We start from the raw sequence: 22,912 nt of genomic DNA, 5'->3' as shown, positions 1-22,912 counted from the left end.
AAAAATGCCAAACTAGGTGAAATACAGTAAGCACATGTAAATGCTGGATAGACGCATAACTCTGCCATTAAAGTGCTCAGCATGCACTCCTCTGTATTTGAGATTTATATATATTTATTTATCCATCATAACTGCTGCAGTGGACCCACTTACAGGACGCCAATAACACTCTATATACACATGTACAACACTTCAGTTCCATTTACAGACATATTCAGCTTGTCATTACATATCTTGCTTAACAGAAACTTGACTGATGCATAGAAATACGTCTGATTCTGATGTTAACTATCCATCTACATGTATAACTAATTATACCCTGTAATGTCCCATTAACTGGTGCAGAACCACCTTGAAATAATTAGCAGGTGAGAGGACTGTTCAGGCCAGACAGGTGAGTCATACACTTAGGAGCACTTTTACAACAACAACAGCCTTGTTACATCATCACAGATCATACTGATGACGGAAGCAGACAGGAACACATTTAGATCAGCCGAAAACAAGGGTACAAAGTAAAGGCAGCTAATTTTAATATCACTATGCTCAATCAGATGTCCCAAACCACAACAGTAAAGAAACATGTTATAAAATGAATCTTCACACAGGATTTCCCTTGATTTGTTGAGCCACTGGGATATTTCCGACAACCCTGGCTTAACACATAGCTCAAGGATTTATTTAGACTTACAAACAAAAAAGTCTAGACAGTATGTACACATAAATAATGAAGTCAGTTTTATGGCAACTTACTTAATTTTTATGACAGTTTTATGACAACTTATTTAATTGCATAAAACAATATTTCAGTGTGATATCGACGTAAAAGCTTGCAGTTATACAGAAACCTTGCTTAATGCAAATAAAGAAATTGTCATTTCATACAACTGATTTGATATTATACAACTAGCATCTACAAGCTACTAAAACAGGATAATATGCACAAGCATTTTAGTTCATGTTGGCTTATTACCATATTACCTCAGTTAGTAATACTGACATTTCGGCTACATATACCGCTTGTCACGTAAAGACAATACAAATGGCTCAATCCAATGCTTCATGCTAAAACAAGGTTAAAAGCCTCTGACATGCACATGAGAATAGTGGAATGCTTGTTCACACCCCTCTGTCCTCAACCAAACAACATACAGGTGATTTACATTACTCTAATGCATTCCCTGCAGCAGAAATTACATGCACATTTAACATTTTTACACAACACACTCTATTTTCTGAACCAGTAGAAAGCTAACCATTGTTCTTGACATCACTAGCATTTAGTACACCTGACAATACTCCGGTAAAGTAAAAGGCTCCATCTGATAGGTAGCAAGACCATTAACAATGGAAAAAGTTGATATACCACTGATGTTCGGCCTAAAACTTTAAAGTGTGTTTACTTTGTAAAAGAAGCACTGATAGTTCTATGCTTCTTCCCAATTAAATCAAATTATTTTTTCCAAAAGAGACACAAGTATCCAATTGTTAACATATCCTAATTTTTGTCTGTACTGAAGCCAATCAACATACCTATTAAATACACTGCATGTAATGCATATTGTTTTGAAGTTTTTTTTACAGTGATCTCCTGATATATACTAATTTTGATACACAAACAACTGTCACAAATGTCTGCCTCAATTGAGGTGGCTAGTGGAAGTCTTGTACACCATCAGCATCAGAAAATCTATAGCCAAATCCAGCGGTCATTATGATATAGTTTGTGTGCGGAAACCTTTTGGTGCACTGAGGTATATTGTCAATGTGTCATTTCCAGCCAGGCCATTTATACCCAGTACCATTCTTTCGGGTCAGCTCTATAAACAAGGCATGGCAGCAGTGATGCCAAGTCTGTGAATTCTAGCCCCACACAGTAAGAGAAGAGGGGATCCAGTCACACCAGCCTGGCGCACAAACTTGTATCTATCATAGGGACGTGGTCGCTATTAGGTTATACATATTTCCCCCTGGCTCCAGAATGTCTAACTCCATGTTCCAGTAGTCACTTGTGCCAGAGATTGCATGTGGGCCTAAACTGGCAAGTAACAGTTTAAACTGTCTTGATGGTTATTTATCTATCTGACTGGACAATTCCCTGCTGGTCATAATATATTACACATACACTCTGCTATTACTTTACCAACCCTAACGAAACTTTACTGCTTCAGTCCATTCTACCCTTAGAGTACAAAATGAAGGCTCCACATACTGTTGTGATTTTACTCTCCTATGAATGCATCCATTATATACTGGTACAGCTTGGTACTACTGGAAATATTCTATGTCCATGTACTACATGCACCCAGTACTAGTCCATAAACATCTAGCGTTGCCTGCTGTAGTGCAGTTATTACCACCTTATGTAAAACAATTTGATGCTGTTTGAAAATTCTCTCCTACAAATAATTAACCATATACAATGTATTTCATGAACTTGATTTGCAAAATAAAAAACACAAGCACCTTGACCACTGATGTGCTGCAGCTTATGAATGGTCAGAACTCCCTCTAGCTCTGTAGTGATTACATGTACAGTCACAGCCCTGTCTTGTTCCATAAGCTTAATTGGAACACCTCAGTTCTTCCCTTGATGGCTTTAATATACTACTGGTGGGCATCAAATAATTTGTCTGTCCATAGCCATAGTCCTTTCAGCTATCAATTCCAGGTACCGGTAGATGTTCCCATGTGTCATCAGTGATAAATCCACACAAGCATGAAACTAGTGGAAACAGGATAAATCTGAACTCCAACCACCATGTTTCAATGCATACTCCTCACAGTGAAGCGAATTATGTATACAATTTTCTCTGCCAGTATTAGGCAAGTTAGACCTTTTGACATGTATACTGTATAATTGTTTAGGATCAGTTTCACCTGTTATGACATATAGGGAACAACCCATAATGAATAAAAACAATTAAAGAATAGATTAAACAAGATGTACAAAATATACATGCTGCTAGTAATGTCAGTAGTTATCTCCCTTGTATGGGCTGCGGGGAGTATGCAATCAAACACGGTGGTTGAAGTTAGAATTTATCCACTTTCCGCTAGTTTCATGCTCGTGTGCATTTAGTAGTGATGACACCTGGGAACACCTAACTGGAATTGATAGCCGAAACGACTATGACTTCGGACAGACAAATTACATGTATTTGGTGTCCAGCAACAGTATGTTAAAGCCAGCAAGGAAGGTGTTCAAGGTAAGCTTATGGAACAAGACAAAGCTGTGATAGTATACGTTATCACCGCCCTACAGAGCTAGAATCCCGTAATCCCTAATCTGTTGCAAATTATAAATAGTCATGAATCACTTAATCCCTATTTGCTGCTGCTTATGAATGGTCAAGAATCCCTTAATCCCTAATCTGCTGCACCTTATATATAGTCAAGAATCCCTTAATCCCTATCTACTGCAGCGTATGACTGGTCAAGAATCCCTTAATCCCTATCTCCTGCAGCTTATAAATAGTCAAAGAACCCTTTAACCACTAATCTGCTGTAGCTTTATTTAATAATTAAATATCATCTAGATTCCCAAAACATACTCAGCTGACTGATGATGTTCAGGAATCTGATGCTGATAATTAGAAGAGCTGCTGATTTTATCTGGTAGAACCACAAACAATCGATTCTAGCTAAATCATGAGTACATGAACAATTATCCATTTCATGTTATTAACCCTCCCTTACCATTAGCATGTATATGTATACAGTATGACCGAGACAATACAGTGGTCAGTGGCATGTTACATCTAAATGCTGTAGTCAAACAGGTGTGTTAAACAACTTCACTCTCTTCAGAAGATAATAGAAGAATAACAATGAAATAGCAGGCTTCAGTCTGTTATGGTGGACCGTGACTCTTAACATACAAGTGTAGCAATCATTGTGAATCGTAGTCCAGTACAATGTCTATTTACACTTGACATAGCACAGTACATGGCTTCAAAAAGTCAGAATCAATAACCTAAAGTGGTTGGCATCCAGCAGGGAGAATATTCAGTAATGAGTAAATAGGCGGACAGCAGAAAAAAGCTGTAATTGTGCTGCAGATGGTGCGATAAACAGGCAACTTAAGTGAGGCTCTGAATCTATTGAACTAGTTAAAGGCTGGAATTTGTGTGGGGCGAAATTCAAAACGACAAAATGGGGAAAAATTGCCAGACTTCCGGACTCCACTGCCATTGAGTGGTGGTGTGAACCTGCAAGAGCAGGGATAAACCAAGCGATTGGCCTATAGATAGGACTACAGCTAACCGGTTACAGGCAATTGAACAACAAGGCCTCTGATCTCAGCCATATGCCTGCTGTGCATATCAATTTCATTCTGGATAGAGTTATCTTCCTTGACCAAGTAAATGACTCTCTAATTGTCTCCTCTATTGATTTTGTTCGCCAAGAACAATGCTGTGTCAGATAAGAATGATATCTCCTAGTCAATAGCTTCCATAAATCAGTCTGTAACTACGGTTTTATGTGTCCAGAAAGTCCTGCCATTTATGACAGGGATGCAGTAAAAGTACCATTTCACTGCAGCATTAGCACATGATATATGGTAAACTGCTTCTAACACATGAAAAACAGCAAATAACAAGAAAGGGACTACAGTTTAAAGGAGATACAGGTTTTGAATGAAACTGCAAAAGTCATATAAAATTCTCATATATAACAGTAAGTTAGAACCAAGACATATATATATTTGATACATGTGGTATACAATGTGTTAAAATGTCAAACTCTTTTTGTTCATATATAGCCATAATCATTCCTTCATATGAGAATCACTGGACATTCATTACAGCTATAAGTGGACATTAAAGGTGAAATTATTCATACAAATTTATTTTCATCCCAAAATAAGGTAATGACTGGGGATTTTTTGAATGCCCGGTAGCAGAACCTTGATGTCATTTTATTGATTTCAAATGTTCCTTTCCCAGTTCATCATGATAACATCACATTAAAGAGAGTACAACCTTACAATAGAAACCGATACACTGTAACAATGTAGACACATTTTTGACATAACAATGGTACAAGGTCCTACTTCACACAAGTACCACCTCACCGGATTACAAAATATGCAGCCTCCCCATTAAGGGAATTGCTGGACAAAAGAAGCCCTGCTGCTAAGTACAAGATAAAATATGCACTTACCTTTGACAGGTAAGAATGATGGTTTCCGTTTAGACTGTGGGGTGAGTGGTGCCGCCAGACTGTACTGAGGGCTGGGTGGGGGGCTCACGGGGAGGTCTTGCCGTGTCTGCATGTACGTTGTGAAGTGACCATTCGTTTTCAGCTTTGGTCGGTACGACGAAAGAACGATGGAGTCACTACTTTGTCTCAGATGATTTCCATTTTGACTTTCAACTGAATACACTGCGGAAAGAAAAACAACACAGTGTGTAAAGGTTTAACAGATCTATGTGCAACAGAGTTACCTCCCTTCACCTACCCACAACTCTGAAAATTTTAAAGTATATATTTTATTAACTGGTCAATATTGTGTCCTTATCTGACAAACTTGCAGGGCAAATATTGCTTATATTTATAGTTACATGTGTACTTTTCACTAAAAATGTTTTAAGATCAGCTTCCAGGCTTGGAGTATGCAAGTCAAACACATGTCAAGTCTCATGGCACATGTGCACAATGTCATCACTTGCCATGTCGTCAAAGTTTCCACAAGTCATTATCCAGCAAGTCATACTGGTGTCCTTTTGACAGGTTGAGAATTTTAAGTGGCCTGTCCACTCTCATTAGGCCTGAGCCCCTGGGGCAGCTCTAATTGGACAGACTTCCTATGCACCTGGGAGCAAGCCCTGGGTAGGTCTAAGCTTGAGCAGAATCTCTCTGGGCCTTTCTCGCGTCTGACCAGGCAGACTTTAATCAATCTCTTCTCCAATCACTTGTACTTGGGAAGTTGAGAGGAAAACAAGCCAGTGCTAATTAAATAGCACCTGAACAGTTTACCAATGAGGCAGTCTAATTAGCCCACTAATATGGTCACGTTCACACCCTGGAAATGCCACCGCACACAAGACACACATGCCATCACAGATGTCTGTCCAAAGCTAGCTGGCAATCATACACACTTTACATCAGAAGGTTTTATCTAAAATATTGGTCACATAATATTAAAGACTGTAAGTGCTGACCAGTGCGGACCAGTTCTGAAATTTCCAAGCTAATTATAGTTTTCAAAATAAATTTCACATTTACAGACAGCAAATACTCCAGTAATCTGCAATACTTAGCTCTGGCAAACGTGGTCTGTTCAAAGAATGGTTCCGAATATTTCAGAAGTGTAAGTATTACTAGTACTACTTGTATCCCAGAGAACTTACCTTGGTCTTCACAGAGTGGACACTGGTCTGAGCTAAACATACAGGTGTAACATCTCTCATGACCACACGTATCTATCAATCGTCGCTTCTTGCCTTTGTCAAATGGCTTATGACAGACTGGGCACATGTCTCCCACTGCAGACACCTCCATCCCACGCAAGTTACGAATCATTTCTGCATCTGAAAACATAACAGCCAAGCCTGTAGCATAAATTTCTATCCTGTAGTATTAATGGGGCCATTTCCCCCATACAATGACACCTGATCACTGCATACCTGTAATTTATCACCTGTATCAAACTCTCAAACACACATTACGTACATAATGGTGTTCACAATGCCACATAGACATTTCTGACACAAGCTAGTTGCAGTAACTATTTTCTTCTGTTTTAAACATTTTTTAAAATTACCTCCATAGAAAATGCAATTAACCTGTAAACGCTGAGAACCATGTGGTAATAATAATTCAAACCTCTTTATCCCTCCTCATAGATTTTCAGACAATAAAGGTCTGAAAATGACCCAGTATCACTCCATTCATCGCAAGGTGTAATGTTACATACAAACACAGACACATACACTACGGCGTACAGAGTATATCCTAAACCAGTGTTCCCGACCAGAGTATAGCTATCAAATCAGTGGCAGTGCTTTAAATGGCTCACCCTAATCCAGAAAGTAACTATAGAAATTGAGATGAGGAAATGAGGACATCTTGTTTTCACATAAATACCTAATGGATTTACGTCCAAACCTGTTATAAAATCATTCACAGTAATATGATAGAGCCTTAATATTGACTGCTTCTTGAACTGCATGGCCATTAAAATAAAATGCTTCAATCTCATTTGCCTGTCGATACAGGAGCTATTTCCCGGAGGAGGGGAATTCCATACCCTCATGTTACACTGCTATCAGTTCGTCTAAACTCAATTGTGGACAGGGGTGTTGAGGTGTGGTTTGGTCTGCAGACCGTTCACAGCAGCTATATCATCACACAATCAAACCAATCCCCTTAACTCCCACTGATGCTAATCCCCACCCCCTGGGCCCATGCTTGTGATTGCTGTAGTGAGGGGAAAACAAGATCAATGTCACCCAGAGAATCTAGCAGCATGGACTCAGGGACAACCATCTAACAGTGCCCATGTCCAATTCCCTAAACAAACCAAGCTAGTATTGATCATGACTTGGCCAACAGCATGGGTCTATGTTAATCCCTCCTTAGACCCTTATGTAACCCACAGGGGAATGCTCTACTCCCTACTGCCAGGACGCACCCGACACTCACAGATAAAACTAACTTGACAACATAGGCAAATCTATGAATGAGAAATGACATTATTCAGCCCAATGGGACTAACCCTGAGCCTCTCTGAATACATACACAATATGCCCGTTATCCAGGGCTATACATTAATCATCATACACCATCTGTTACAATACTTTAACCTCATATACCAATACTATAGTACATAGATACTTGTGCTTCATATGTGAATGAAGTACCTCATACTACATCAGTCAACTATGAAACTGGCAATTAAGTTTGGATGCCATGCAAGCGTTCGCCAGGGCAGTTAACGTTAGGGTTGGGCAATGTTATGAAAACCAGGTAAAGATAGATAGAAACACTTTGTTCTTGCATGTACAATGTAGGGTATGTGACAATTAGGTTCTAATTACAATGTTTAATTAATATATTGTATAGTATTTTGTGGCATGCAATCAACCTTTTCAAACTATAAAAAGTAATACTGAGATATTCAAACTTGCAATTACACATATACTGGTAATATATGTTGTACAATCCATTGGTAATGTATATATCTTATTCCCAGGTAAGCAGTAAAGCAGAGGAATTGTGAGAAATAATTACAGTCAGGTGCAAGGGGACACTGGGTGACTTTGGTGCTTGTGTGAGACACATATGTAACTTGAGTTTACCTTCTGTGAAGTCTGTTTCAACATTCACTTCTAGTATCTACATGATTTATGAGAAAAACATACAAGCACTGTATATCACAAACAGGTAAATTGACATGTATCACTAACACTCCCAATGACAATGAACAGACCGCTATGCATATGTGTAATACATGTTACCTGTAACACCTGGCCAATACAAATAATGCTGTAGATCCTCATTACCTTGCACTGGTAAATTTAGGAGTCGTGAACATTATGTGCTAAGGGCATAGCATGTATCTGTACAATATATCAGCTATTAGTTACTGACTGATACAGCAGACAAAGAACAAATCTGTCAATTAAGTCATGCTCAAAAGCACACAGACAGGTTAAATCAACAAACATGGCACCTACATTTTTTCTCTGTCATTCACCTAGAACTATGGCAGCCATTGAAGTTTCGTCATCAACCAAGAATAACTTCTGAAGTAGGCCACAAGTTGTCAGTCAAGCAGCAGTCTGGAAGGAATGTTCGCTATAAAATCCAAAACTTGACCGCCTAAAAAAGTTCATTTAACTCTGCAGGCATAAATCATACGCATGACAGAATGGCCGTGTGAGAAGGACACAGGGATATCACAGGCCTGTGGACATGTACCTGAGCCGAGGACTGGAATGTGGGCTGTGCAGGATCTAGGCCAATACCTGTGGGGGCCCATGAACCAGGTAAAGGCAGTTCTAACAGCATGCTCCCTCACCTTAACACAAGGGCCTAAGGGAGGCTTGCTAGCAGGACTGACAAAATGGCCCTCCAGCCACCCAGCTATTTGTTCTTTACTAAAAGGACCAGCCCACAAAGTTTATGATCAGAGATTGTGATAAAGAGCTAGTGGAGTTCACAGGGTACTTAGCAGTCTACCTATTGTTAAACTCCACCCATTCAACAACTCCCCTATTGCACTGCAATTCATACACCATTCATACCTGTCCAACTGACAAGGTACTACAGCCGTTGAGTGCACACGTTTACTACCACTGAAAATTCAGTCATGCACCTGAGCAGGCCAAGCCTCTTACAAAGGTGACACATTCATATATAAAGTTACACTTGGTTGGCTGAAATACACAACAGTCAAAAAACCTGTTACACAACCAGCAACCAGAAAAAAGTTGAAAAAAAATTTTACTCCCTGCACATGCAAAATCTGTAAGATTGTTCTGGCAAATCCAAAAGAAAATCCAACAACAAAGAAGGAATATACAACTGCTATATGATTTCAAATCTTTCTGAAATTAATGCCAAGAAGACTACAGCTTAGGTCTACATGAAGAAGAATTCAGACCTTTATATAAATCCTGAATACCACGTTCTGCCTGTCAATATCTTACATCTCATGTAACTATGTCAAAGCATTAAACTTTGCAGGTTTTGAATATGTTTTTCACAAGACAATACTTCCAGACAATGTAAATTTAAACATATTATATTTGCATATTTCACCTTTAATTACTAAATAGAATAAACTGTTTTACCTGCTTGATGATATTCTAATGGATGGTCATTTACCAGAGGCACAAAGTTGGCACTGACAGGTCAGAAGTTTCCCTCAGGTTCATTGATACAGATTCTGATTGATGTGTTACTGTCAGTCCTCAGCATCAGCCTAAGCCGTGGGGGGAGGGATGGGGGGTGTTAAGGGTCACACAGGTAAATAGAGAGTATCTGGTATAAGATAGCCACACAGTGCTTAACTGTCTTCACCTGTATCTGGGACAGGGACAGCAAATCATCATCCCCTACCTTCACAGGTATCAGGTATCGCCACCACTACCACAAAACACTGTAAAACATTTGACTACATTGCCTATAACCACAATGGCCCTGCCAAGTATTCCAAGCTAGCAACTCCAAAGCTGACAGGTAATTCCTCATACAATACTCAGCTCCTCCCAGGTGAATTTGTAATTGCTCACAACACAGTAACATGTAATACTAACATTAGTCTGTGGTCTAGGCAAAAGTCCTTGTATTTACCACAATGTCTGCCACTGGTCTCAAGAAACCACTGACCATTTGAGCACTGCTCTCAGTCTGTGTTGATATGTATAAACACTACACCTCTCTCTGTCTAGCCTAGTCCCCCAGGTGCACTATAAGTGTCAGCTGTACTGTTTTCAGGGCTGATTACATCTACTTGTCAGAACTTGTGACATCATAAATGTCCCTCTTCTCCCCAGGCAGTCTGCTGTATGGTCTTTGACACTACAGGCTATACATGTAGCTATTGGACTGAAAAGTGGTTCTAATTCAGCACTAGTACTTGTTGAGATCAAATGAGAGCCTCCCACAGGCTGGCACAATGGCATGGCCCTCCCACCATGTTGTAATAACCACTGTGCACCAGAGCTAATTCCCCAATTCTCATACACTTTACCTCAAAACTACAAATTGCACCACGCGATAATTATTACGCTCAGCTCCATGTTATGACTTCATTTTTATCTCATTTCCTGATAAAACCTCCTTGACTCTGACAGAAAATCAATTGCCGTTAACACCTTCACCACAAAGTATTATGTAAATGATGATTTAAAAAAATCAACAGATGGCAATAAAGTACATGTAGCTTTCTAATTACAGAAAAACACATGCCATTAATACTGTACACATTTCATTGTCATTAACAATAAAATAAATGGCTGCACTAGATGCTCTTTTTAAACGGATAAATATTTCACTATCACCATGTAATTATGCAGTTTTATTGTGCAGCTATGAATGCTTCAATCATGCTGGGGAAAGGCATAGATGCAAACAAAAGACAAGAAACGATTGTTGCATTTGAATTCAAAATACCAATTTGGATTTGGCAGCAAGGCTACTATACAGTTCACCTGTAGGAGATACATGAATGTAAAGCTTCAATCCAGTATATAAAAGACTTAAATATTTACCTTAACTTGGATTCTAATATACAAGATGTGAAGGTCAAGAATTTGGTAATGTATAGAGATTCACCAATGAAGCGACCACCTCATGTTATTGTGCTTAAAATGTTCAGGAAACCCGAGTTAAATGTACACAGTGCTGTGCTTTCTGAGATCAGAGTTTGTCTTTACTTGAAGTATTATTTCTGATCTTTCATTTACACCTAAGAAAACTCTTACTTCCTAAAATAAAACTTCTTAAGGTCACAATAAGTTACATTTTTTTTGTTTTGAAGTTTGACTTGTGTGTAAGGCAACTTTGCGATCATTCTTGATCCGGGGTTTTAACACACAAGGATGTAACATCCTGTCCCATATCTCTCAAGTATTCTGTGAAAGACCTTTACAGATGCACAGTTTATAGTATCTCTCTAGGGTGAGCACCTACTATATATAGACATGTCCAGCAATAGAAAGTCACACTCTGACCTTATCATAAAAGACAGGTGACAGCTGAACTTAGTGAACTGATGATAAATGAGTGTCTGTAAATTCAGCTTTAAATAAGTCTTCTCCTTCTGGTGGTGCATATGTCTATAGGTGATCAACTAAGTCTTCTCCTTCTGGTGGTGCATATGTCTATAGGTGATCAACTACTGACTGCGGCTTAATGTTGGTACAGAGGTAACTTCAAAATGGATCGACTGTAACAAGTATTAACTATTCAGCAATTTTGTTCCATGACCAATGATTTAATTAAGTCACATGTTAATATACTTCATCTTTGAAAAAATACTGACCAAGGTAATGGATACCTGTATTATAAATATTAGGTACAGGATAGACCCCAAGATAAAAACTGCACAGGTACAGGAATGTGGTCAGACCCATCTTACAATCTAAATGCCTGTGTGTGTGCCTTCCACTGCACAATGCACTGCTTGCAGAAAAATGACATAGTGTATCATGTAACATCATGTAGAATCAAAGGCTTACTGCCTGGACAAAGGCAAAAAACCCCTGAAAACACTGAACAATTAAAGGAAAGAAATTGTTCCTACCTGTAATACCATAAGTTGATATGTTCAAGCTGTTACACAGGTGAGACACTTTGGTAACAATCCCTGGTATTAGGTAGCCATGTTGTATTGAGCTACCTACAGTTGAACTTGTCAGTGAAATAGAGATATGTATACTGGTCACTCCCTGCCCTTCTGGGGGAAGGTGTGTCTGCTGTAAATCTCTATCTACCTGTCTGACTGTGACGACCACCTAACACCCGCTGACTGACTATATAACGACCTGGCTATTGTATTTCACTCTGCCGGAGGCTAAGTCCCACATGCTGGGATCACTGCTGGATTGTATCTTATTATAGTTCTGTCCTCTTCCACACAATACAAGCTTTCCCCTCCAGACATAAATACAAGGCTTTTACATCAGAACTCACTCTGCCCATATTTTCAACTAAATCTTCATACTAAAATAACAACTGCAATTAATACACCTGAATGAAAGTAAAACCACACATGCCATGTATTGGCCACTACATAATAAAAACAATGAGCATTAATACTGACCACAAGCCTACACCACTACATGTAAACTGCCATTCAGATCGACACATGGACACAAATATTATCAGAAATAAATCATAAGGCAAATACATGACAAAACGCACATTTCTGATAGCCCACCTGTGAAGATGTAGTGTTTATTGTGTCTCCAGCATATCCGGTGTGTTGGGAATCTGGAGTGCTGATGAGCTGGCCTGCTGGACTAAGCGACAGCCTGTGTCTATAGTGATCAGCACTGACAGGAGATTAGCACAGTTCTACTGAATGTCACTGTCAGCCGAGGTATGGCTCATTCTGACTCCTGCAGCATTATTCCACATCGCTGAGAAACATAGCTTAGAATAAACACGACCAAATCCTACAGCCATATTCATACAAAGCCAAACGGAAGACAGCATTTCAATGTTGTCCATGCCGTTTTTTAACCCCTTTCAATGTGTGCAAAGATCTACTAAAGTATTTGACAGATCAGCTGGTTTCTACAAACAGCTACAGCTTAGAAATTGACAGATCTAAATGTGAAATTCCACAATGAAATACAAATATGCTTATATAATATGTGACTTCTTCAACCTTTCTGCATTTAAATACCTAGTTTTGAAAACAATTCATTTGTAACACGTAAATAAGGCTTATGTACACCTAAAATAGGTTTACAAACTTATAAACTTCACAATAACTGTATTTACTCTTTGGAATGTTGCCCAATACCTCATTCAAGGATACTGACAGCTCTGATTTAAAGGTTAAATAAACGAGCAGGACCTGGTGAGAGAAGATACCTCATAACGAGTCCTCCTAATGTAAAGCTATATTCATGCCCAGCAGAAGGCTTCTTTCAAAGGCTGCATCATGGTTGATTACACGAGAGACTACATTAGATATTAGATAGCTCTCATAAGTCTCAGAATATGACTTTATTAACAAAAAATTAACAGCAGCATACATAAGTACTAAGGTGCATGGAAGGTGTTCCAACTAAATTATTACTCAGTAGCTTCTTCATTTACACATTCTGTTATCTAGGCATAAGTATTAAGGTGTAAGAGCTTATAACTGTTATGTCCATCAGCATATTTATGAAATTTGTAAGAAACTAAACTACATGTATTAGAAAAAAATACAAAACACAGCACTGATAAAAACATAACTTTTCTGCCCACTCAACAACTTTCAATCTTCTACTTGCCAGCAGATGTCATTTAGAAATCTTAATTGGTGTTTCCGTTGTAAATTATCAAGAGATAACTGCATTTCAATTGTTATAAATCAGATTGTAAGGCTGATAAATCTAAGGCCAGAAGCCATTTGCAAGTGCACTTATTAATGAGATGTAGATTAGCTTCAATAGAGATGGCTTTGTGTCGTTAACGTAACTCCCATCACCTTTATAATGCAGGTGTTACAAGATTAACAGGCTACCTGAGCACCTTAATGAGAAATGTTACATGTATTGAATACCTGATGCTCCTAAGGCCAACATCTCCCACGAACATCTATCTGTTGCAATAATAGTTTTCTCACCAAAGTGAATTTTAAGTCTATTCTATATTTTCACCACTTCCATGCTTTTCTCAAAATTTTTTGTAACTAAATTTTCAACCTGCATCATTCCAAACAAACATGTACAAAAATGCCTCAAAAAGCAGACTCAAAATCCAATGTTTGATTTCACAATTAACATGAATTTTCTTGAAAATTATATGCTTTAAAAAGAATCATACATGTACATTACTATTCCACAAGTAGGAGATAAATTGTACTGATGGCCATATGAAAGAGTAAATATTATGAAATGTTTAGGCCAACTTGAATCTTAGGCAACTATGCAGGAGAAATAACTCTTTAAAAAATTCTTGGATAACTCTGTATAGTGTACACGGTTCGTTCAGCTCTTTGTCAGGTGTCCCTAAAAAAGGGACATAACTCCTGAGTGTAAAACACATGTACAGTGTTTGCGATATGAGTTTTGTATGCTTGCAACATACAAAGCAATTCATAACAAAACATAGGATCAATTTCTTAGTGGCTGGAAGATTAATTAATAGCGAGGTCCATGACACAACCATGACAAAGTACACAGATTATTTTTTCTCTCTGCAATTACAGATAACTGTTCTGAGGTGCATGTTCCAGCTGACTGTAACAGCACTGGTCCTACAGGAAAACAATTATGTATGGACTTGGAAGAACAGAAAGAACAAAAAGGGGCATCAAGTGCATTTTTTTTCAGCGAAAAGCCTGAAAAATGACTTTACAAGATGACAGCACAAATTTTTGTGTCTGCAACAAAAGTTTGGCTCAGATTAAACCATTAAAAACAAGGAAAAGAATCTTGGAAGGATGAAATCTCTACATTCTTAGATCTTAAGTTGATTTTTTCCCTAGGAATTTTCACGGACATGTACCACTGCTTTTACAAGCTCTTACAGACGCTTACAAACTTGCACATGAACAAAAGCCTAGAAACTTTCAAATAAACAGCTATTTGCATAAAACCTTAAGAAGTACTTCCAATGTCTCTGGTTGTCAGCAGGAAAATGTACAGCAGTAATTATGCTAATGCTTTAGCTTAACTTTTATAAAAGAGTAAGGAGCCTGTAATGATTAGTCCAGTTTGTATTGACTGTTCACAACTGTATACAGGTACATTAACGATCAGGGTAACGCCTATGTTTGTCCACACTGTCACAGAAGCTGGGTTAAATTCCTTACATTGTTCTCCACACTACCAGGAGTTAGTCAGCTATTTTTACTTGTCCACTTTTACTATCAAATTGTTCAGATGAAATAACTGAGTGTCAGGCTTCCTACAGTAATACTAGCTGTTTTCATTCAGAGTTGTCTGCAAGGGGCCAGCAGCCAATCACACGATACAAAAAACATCTTCATGTGCTTAACAGTATCAGGTGTTACGTGCTAATGTACAAATTCTACAACAGAAAACAGAAAAAAAAATTGAAGAAAGAAAATATACCTTAATCTCAACATTTAGGTAAGAGAAATCACTTGTATCAAACACAGACACAATCACCAGCTGAACAGATATTTCTTTTCCACATCAATGACAGAACTTGATTAACATTTTTGTGAACGTATTCGAAGTGAAATAACATAATGACAGTTCAACTTCAAGAATACTTAACACCTCAGGCAGGTCACATAAGCTAACTGCCACATAAATCTTCCTCTGTCACATTTACATACAGCACGGCAACAACACTGGGTCTTTGGCTAAGATTATTAGGAGACAAATCAGGTATTTAGTAGCATTTCTAATAGCAACACGTTCTACACTACTTAATACTTATGAATATGTTTAAAAAATGTTGTTCATGTGAAATTGAAAAATGTTGTATGTAAAGAAGGCGAGCTTACAGACCAGAGTAAAACATGATCAATGGTTTACATGTACAACCACCAATGTTTGCAATAAAGAATTGATGTCCTGCCAAGTATTGATTGCCATACATCGATGCTTATCATCATTTGTATAATGACCGTGCAATACCAGACTGGCACTGATCAGCCTTATTCATTACTTTATGCATGGGCTGTGGATGCTAAAACTACATTCTACATGTACATGCATTCTACTTCCCCACATGATTCTGCAGGATATTTTCACATTACGAATCTTCTCATTCATGAACAATTTGTGGGAATAATGATTAAAACCTACATGTACTTATAAAATATTTAGCCCTCTTACAATAGTATACAGCAGGTCACTGGAAGGGTGGTTATTTAATCAGAGGTGCAGGAAAAGAAGGCTAATATTTCTGATCTGATTTCAGAGGCCTAACACAAATAAACATTACATGTCTTTGTCAGTAGCTCGGGATGCAAATAGAAAACTGTGCTGAATGCTTGGAGGATTTCTGATTAGTCTTAGCGACTTGAACCTGTAACATTCTTTCAGGCTGAGACAGATAAGCACCTGTTATGTCAAACATGCATGCACATGTTCCGATGATAAACATAATGTATGTCTACATACTGTGATGCAATGCATAAGTCGGCTTAAAAACATTTGTGGTTGGGTGCTAAATAGGAAAACCACTGGCAAAATGACGCTGCAAAAACAAACTGAATTCCATTTCTATTAGCTTAATGAGCTCATCAATCCAGGCTGACACTAACGGGGAAACTTGTCTGTGATGACTTCACCTAATAGCCACTACAGTAACTACTTTATCTTTGAGCAATCATCCTGCTTCCAGTCTCAAGTTTCAATATATATTTAGGTAATATGCACCTAATTGTATTAGTCATCTGCTCATAAAATTTATTAGAATGTCTACTTTAATAGCCAAAGTCCAAGCTCTTTCTGTGAGTCCATGAGTTGATGTGATGTGATAATGAGAATCAATATCACACCCAGTAATTATACCAATCATATTCAATAAACAGAGGGATTTTCACCAAACATAAAAATGTTCGGCACGCATGTGTACATAAAAAAAGGCAATCAAATGTTGCCAATGATAATAACACATTGTTCTCATAAAATACTGCATACCATAATTAGCATAAAAAAATTTTATTGGTTGATTGGCATTTAATCCTGTACTGAAGAATATTTCATTAATATAATGATGGTCGCTTTCATGGTGTGATGTATCAAACTGGAGTGCTTGGAGTAAACCACCAACCTTTGGCAACAAACTGACAAACTTTACCCTTAAGCAGAGCTTACATGCCATATGGATGGAATTTAGGCAAGCAACCTCCAAATAGCCACCTAAATGGCCTTCAGAGTGTTGGCAACTCCTTTTTACCATTCAGCAAGGGGCCTGAGAGCCCTGTGTCCAGTGAGGAAATATCCTGATTTGTAAACGTACGTTCCCCATCATGTGCATGTCAGGAATCCGCAAATTGTAACAAGATCACAGAACATTGGACCAAGAAAATAAAGTTATCAGGATTATGACTGGTTTGGTGCTTATTTCCTATTTGAATATCTGGAGAGAGTACAGAGAATTCATGCCCCATATCAAAATAACTCTTGCATGGCCTTTATCAAAGAACCATATCACAGACATGATATAGAGTGAGAGTGATCTCTGTGAATACAGGTTATGTGTACTGAACTGTTACAATCAGATATGTGATAGAGCAACATTCAGTACCCTGGTGTACATGTATACCATTCTCAAATACAGAACATTCAGGAATTTCATTCAACCTCAGATTCAGAACTTCCTCATTCCGTACCTTTCATCATCATTATATTTACATTCAGTGGTTTGATCATACATCCTGTGGGAACGGCTTGTACATGGTTTGCCTCCAACATCCTAAAGCTGTATTCTTGTGGCCTGAATTGGTTTCAACTGACATCCTGTTTGAAGGACGCCTGTCACAGGGGGGATGTAGAGTTTTATTTAGCCATAATACAATTCACCAAATGTACCAGTAGCATGACCACAGTAACACAGGAGATGTTTAAGCAAACTTCATACAGGACATATGTGGACCAGTATGGTTCCACTTTTTACTTTAAAGTAATGTGGACACATAACCACAGCTTCTACAAAACTATTGTAATTATGAATTTCAGAAAAAAACATACCTTTGCGCATAATTGACCTTAATTTGGAGCAATAGTCAAAGTAAGTTGCTAAAGTTCACTCACAAAAGATGTACTATTTACCTCAACCCGAGAAAATAACAAGTGTGTTTTTGGTGAAAACTTTCACAGACTGACAACACTTAACTCTTATCGCATTTGCTTTCAGCTGTATGTTTTTCTCCACATTCCTGTGGCTAGTTTGTGAATTCTGAAACGCATGTAGCTGATGGATGAATTTACCACAGACTTGGGATGTTAGATCTAGTTATATCGGGAGCAGAAAAAGCCCTGTGTGACAATGAACAATGGGTATTAAATCCCCTATCAGGGGCAAGAATTGACATTTCCTGTTTGAACAGCCCACCTCAAACCTATCAGAGGAAGCAACGCCCTAATTCTGGCCATATTGTGTTCTCCAGTCTCAGCCCTACCTTAGGTCTACAATATACAAAACTATGTTTTAACCACCTAAATGATGGGCAGACCTGACACATGGGTTATTAACCAGCCGACCAACCTAAATTTGACCAACCTAAATTTGTAACGGTAATTCAAAGATCAAATTCCATACACACAATCAGTGATATCCCTTTAAAGGAAAATAGCTAAAATATTTACTTGACTCACCACATATTAAGTATGTCTACACGTACATAATACATCACTATTTGTTATATATGTTTCATGCTCAAAATATATTTAGCTTTCACGTTCTGTTCTAATTTTACACAATCATTTAAACCACAATAAAACAGTTTACACAATACTTATGTGGAAAAAAACATGGCATCTCTGAAAATATATATCACAGTCTCAAATCTTACAGACAATTTCACCAACTGAAACTGAACAAGTGAGTGAAAAAAATGTAACCATTCTATATGCACCTCAATCATTTTCATACACCTTAGTAACCTCTTTAATGAATGAAGTTTTCTTGCTTAAGCAAAAGTGTTTTGCTTAGGCAACTTAACTTTATACTTATGTAGTCTTCCAGTGAGGTTTATTTGAGAGACACTCCATGATGGACCTGTGCTAAAAACCAGTAGAGGACTTAAGAAAATTTATAAAAGTGAAAAGTGAAAATTTCAGGAAAATGGGCTCATAAGTACACACTTATTCAATGTTCCAAGATCAAATTATGATGTTTTCTTTACTATGACAAATACAGTGCATATAGCTGTATTATAACCAGCTCTGGTAACAAGACTTTGACTGGCCAAGTATTCTGTGGATATGTATATGTATGCTGACTAAACATTGCCTTCATTTCTCCTCCAGCCCTTCATAACTGTGATCAGACCCACTATCACCCAGTGGGACACCAATCAAGAACTCGTCACCAGGCATGATTAATGGTGATAAAATAAATTGGACAAGCCAGATTAAGTGATTGTAATTGGACAAGTATAATTGTTGGTTCTGGAATTGCAATTTCTGTCCTCTTGGGATCACTGTTAACCAGTGAATGTAGCCACAAGAACCAGCAATGTCTTTTGCTCGTCTTAGTTGGCTTTCTGTTCATCACCTGAAATTTTTATGATTAAGACCTAAAAACATTCCCACTTTTACTTTAAAATAATTTTTATTGGCCTTAATTGCTATCAACTCTGCACTGGCATCCATGCATGTACATGTACAGCATACCCAAAGCAGACTAGGACAAGCATTTCTGGAGTACTGGGGGCTTAATGACAAAATCCCGTGAGGAGCGACCTTCTTGGCAAGGCTGTGATAGCCAATTTAGATCACTGTAAACGATCCCCCAGAAAAGCTAGTTGTGTAATGAGCCATAGCCGTTTTACACAAGGCTGTCAGCTGTGTGCAGCCACTTAAGCCTGGGTACACAAGCTGAGCCACAAAGTGATCAGCCTGATCATGGCCAGTGATTAATGACCACTGATCACCAGGCCTTAAACAGTGACACAGCACTCAAAGCTGTCCCACTCTCACATGGAGGAACTGTGTTTATAGTCTGACCCCCTAGCGCCCTTCAGATATGTATAGGACTAACCCCAGCCACTAGAGGAACCCAAATACAATATGTAAGGACATCACTGGCAAACAAATTCACTTCATGGCCCTAACTGCCATCTCTTACAGCTCTTGTTTTAACCAAGTCACGGCCCTGGTCTGGAGGAGAAGATCCCTAGGAAAGCCCACAGGGAATGTCAGGCCAATGAGGACCACTCTCAACCCAGCCCAAGTACATCCACATGTCTCCACAAAAAACACACACAAAACTTAATGAAATGTCACATTCTTCTACAGCTGGTAAATTTAAAAGCTGTAAAGCCTTTATCCTGTCTCTGCCACAAAAATGTCAACTGACAACTAAAACACAAATTTTAAGCTTAAACATGACACTTTAAGTCATAACAAGCGATGAAAGAGGATGAAAAAGTCTGAAATATTTGGAAGCAGTGTCAATATTTCATGCTGTGCTATCTTTAAATTTTAAATAAGCCCTGGAAAAAAAAAGAGTGAAAAAAAAGTAATTTAAAGGTAATGATATAATTTTTCCTTAACAATACCATGCTGCCAATGAGTTATGGGCATTTCCACTGTTTACAGCCTAAGCCTCAATAATACAAATTACTCCAGGTTTGTTGCTGTTGTTGTTCAAATTAAGACTGGTGCCACTCTACTTGCCTTTACAACAAACGCAAAAACTCGAAATAATCTCCAAGAATAGCCAACAGAGAAAAGCAGATGAGAATGTATTAAAGGGCAATGAGTTCTGGTCCGGGATCCAGATTCTGCCAATGCCACATAGTGCTAGTTTCATCTTGAATGAAGCTATACCATACAGTTTAATTGTACAAACAAAGTGGACACATACTCATATTCTTCTATTTCAATCTCTTTCCATAACAACTCTTTAAGTGTCACAGAACAAACTGGTAATGTAAACTTGGAAAGCATGTGATACTGTAGGGTTACATTCTATTTGTGTCGCAGTTTAGTATTTATTCAACTAGAAGCAGTTGGGCCATCAAACCAATCTAAACTTATAGAAAAGCAAACTGAATATAAAATTCCAACAGTTTCAAGATGACATCTCATGAACTTTCATCCAGACAGAAAAGCATTTATGGCCACCTATAATGGCAACTAACCCAGAGCCCACTTCCCATAAATCTGTCTGTACTATGTCACAAGGGACAGCTTTATAAATAAAACACTGCTAGTAACTTGTCTGCCACATGATGGCATGTGTTGTGTAGTTAGTTATTTTTGGCAGGAAATGACACTCTGATATAAGACCATTGATCAGTTATAGATCTATGATCTAAAACTGACCTGTTGTTCACATGACTAATTCTACCGTCAAACTAAATACATCAATATGTAATTTAACATGCGAGCGGAACTAATTGTGTATAACTTATGAGAGTAAATGTACATGCTTTTTACTTTAATGATAAGATATGTGAAGTGTTTTTACTCTTCATCAGTCACCTCACATGTGCACCATACAGAACGTACTACTGTACACATAACCTGCAGTTTTACTGACATTATCTGGAGTTGTATATCTGGCCAGGTCAACCTGCCACAAGCCTGTCTGGGTAAGGATTTACACAAGTAAAAATTTCCAGTCACAGGTGTTGCCATCAGATCAATAGTACAACTGTGATGCTTTCAGCTACATATAAACACTCTGGCTCATGTTATGTTTGTATATCCCTGAGAGAAAAACTTACATGTAATTACTATGCTTCTCTACCTTCAACAGTTCCACCCAACAGACCTGTTGTTTAACACTGGCTGCTCAGATTTTACTTGTTTAAACTTATGTTTTTCAAAGGGTATAAGCCTTAATATAGCACACATTTTTCATATTCACAATTAAAATATTTTCAGGTAAAATAAGTCAATCAAACAAAACAATGAGAAATGGTACCTGTAATAGAGAGCCTACACATTAGTGTAGCTGACAGGGTAAGGTAGAGTAAGACTGTATCTGATTACCTGAGCATATGTCAGCCAAGTGCAATTGTCATTCCAACCATTCCCCCATGTTCGGCTAATAACATTTTATTACCTTAGACTTTCCCTGCTGATACAACTTTGCTCATCTAAATTATTTCTCATATGTCTCATCTGCTCCCTGATTGAAAACCTGTGATTCCTGACGGTGTAAATCCTGAAAACCTGTGATTCCTGACAGTGTAAATGCTGGTTAGAGCAGCTCATGACCTCCACTGCACTTAGTATTCTCTCTAAATTATTTATCCAGCTTCAACTACCCCACAAGCATTAAAAGGCCTGTGATTACAGCACTGTAACAATTTATATGTAGGGTAGTGTGAATGTCAGCCATCCCGTGTAGTCTCATTAAACTGCATGTACACTACCATCTCTTGCGTCCTAGTATTTCACTGCACACAATTATTTACGAAGTAACAAAGGTACATGTATTATGGGTTTCCAGTTATATCCTTACAAAAAGATATCATAGAGACTACACAAAATCAACAGAGCTTCAATGGTGACTATGACATTCTGCATCTGTATATACAAATCATGTATCATATGCCACATAAAAACACACTAAT

At 38.1% G+C, this 22,912-nt stretch overlaps 1 protein-coding gene across 6 annotated transcripts in view; it reads right to left on the bottom strand.

Moving 5' to 3' along the window:
* Positions 1–22,912, bottom strand: part of LOC135461773 (protein TANC2-like) — a 92,549-nt gene that overhangs the window by 46,375 nt on the left and 23,262 nt on the right. For all 6 annotated transcript variants that reach the window (XM_064739002.1, XM_064739003.1, XM_064738997.1 and 3 more), the window contains exons 2-3: positions 6,357–6,536; positions 5,167–5,388 (exon numbers count right to left, since the gene is read on the bottom strand). In XM_064739002.1, coding sequence (XP_064595072.1) covers positions 5,167–5,388; positions 6,357–6,536 — 402 coding nt within the window. The remainder of the gene's footprint in view (positions 1–5,166; positions 5,389–6,356; positions 6,537–22,912) is intronic.

The sequence above is a fragment of the Liolophura sinensis genome, chromosome 1, assembly GCF_032854445.1.
Source record: "Liolophura sinensis isolate JHLJ2023 chromosome 1, CUHK_Ljap_v2, whole genome shotgun sequence".
Taxonomy (NCBI): domain Eukaryota; kingdom Metazoa; phylum Mollusca; class Polyplacophora; order Chitonida; family Chitonidae; genus Liolophura; species Liolophura sinensis.
The sequence above is the reverse complement of the archived record's forward strand: the minus strand, read 5'-3'. Positions and strand labels throughout refer to the sequence as shown.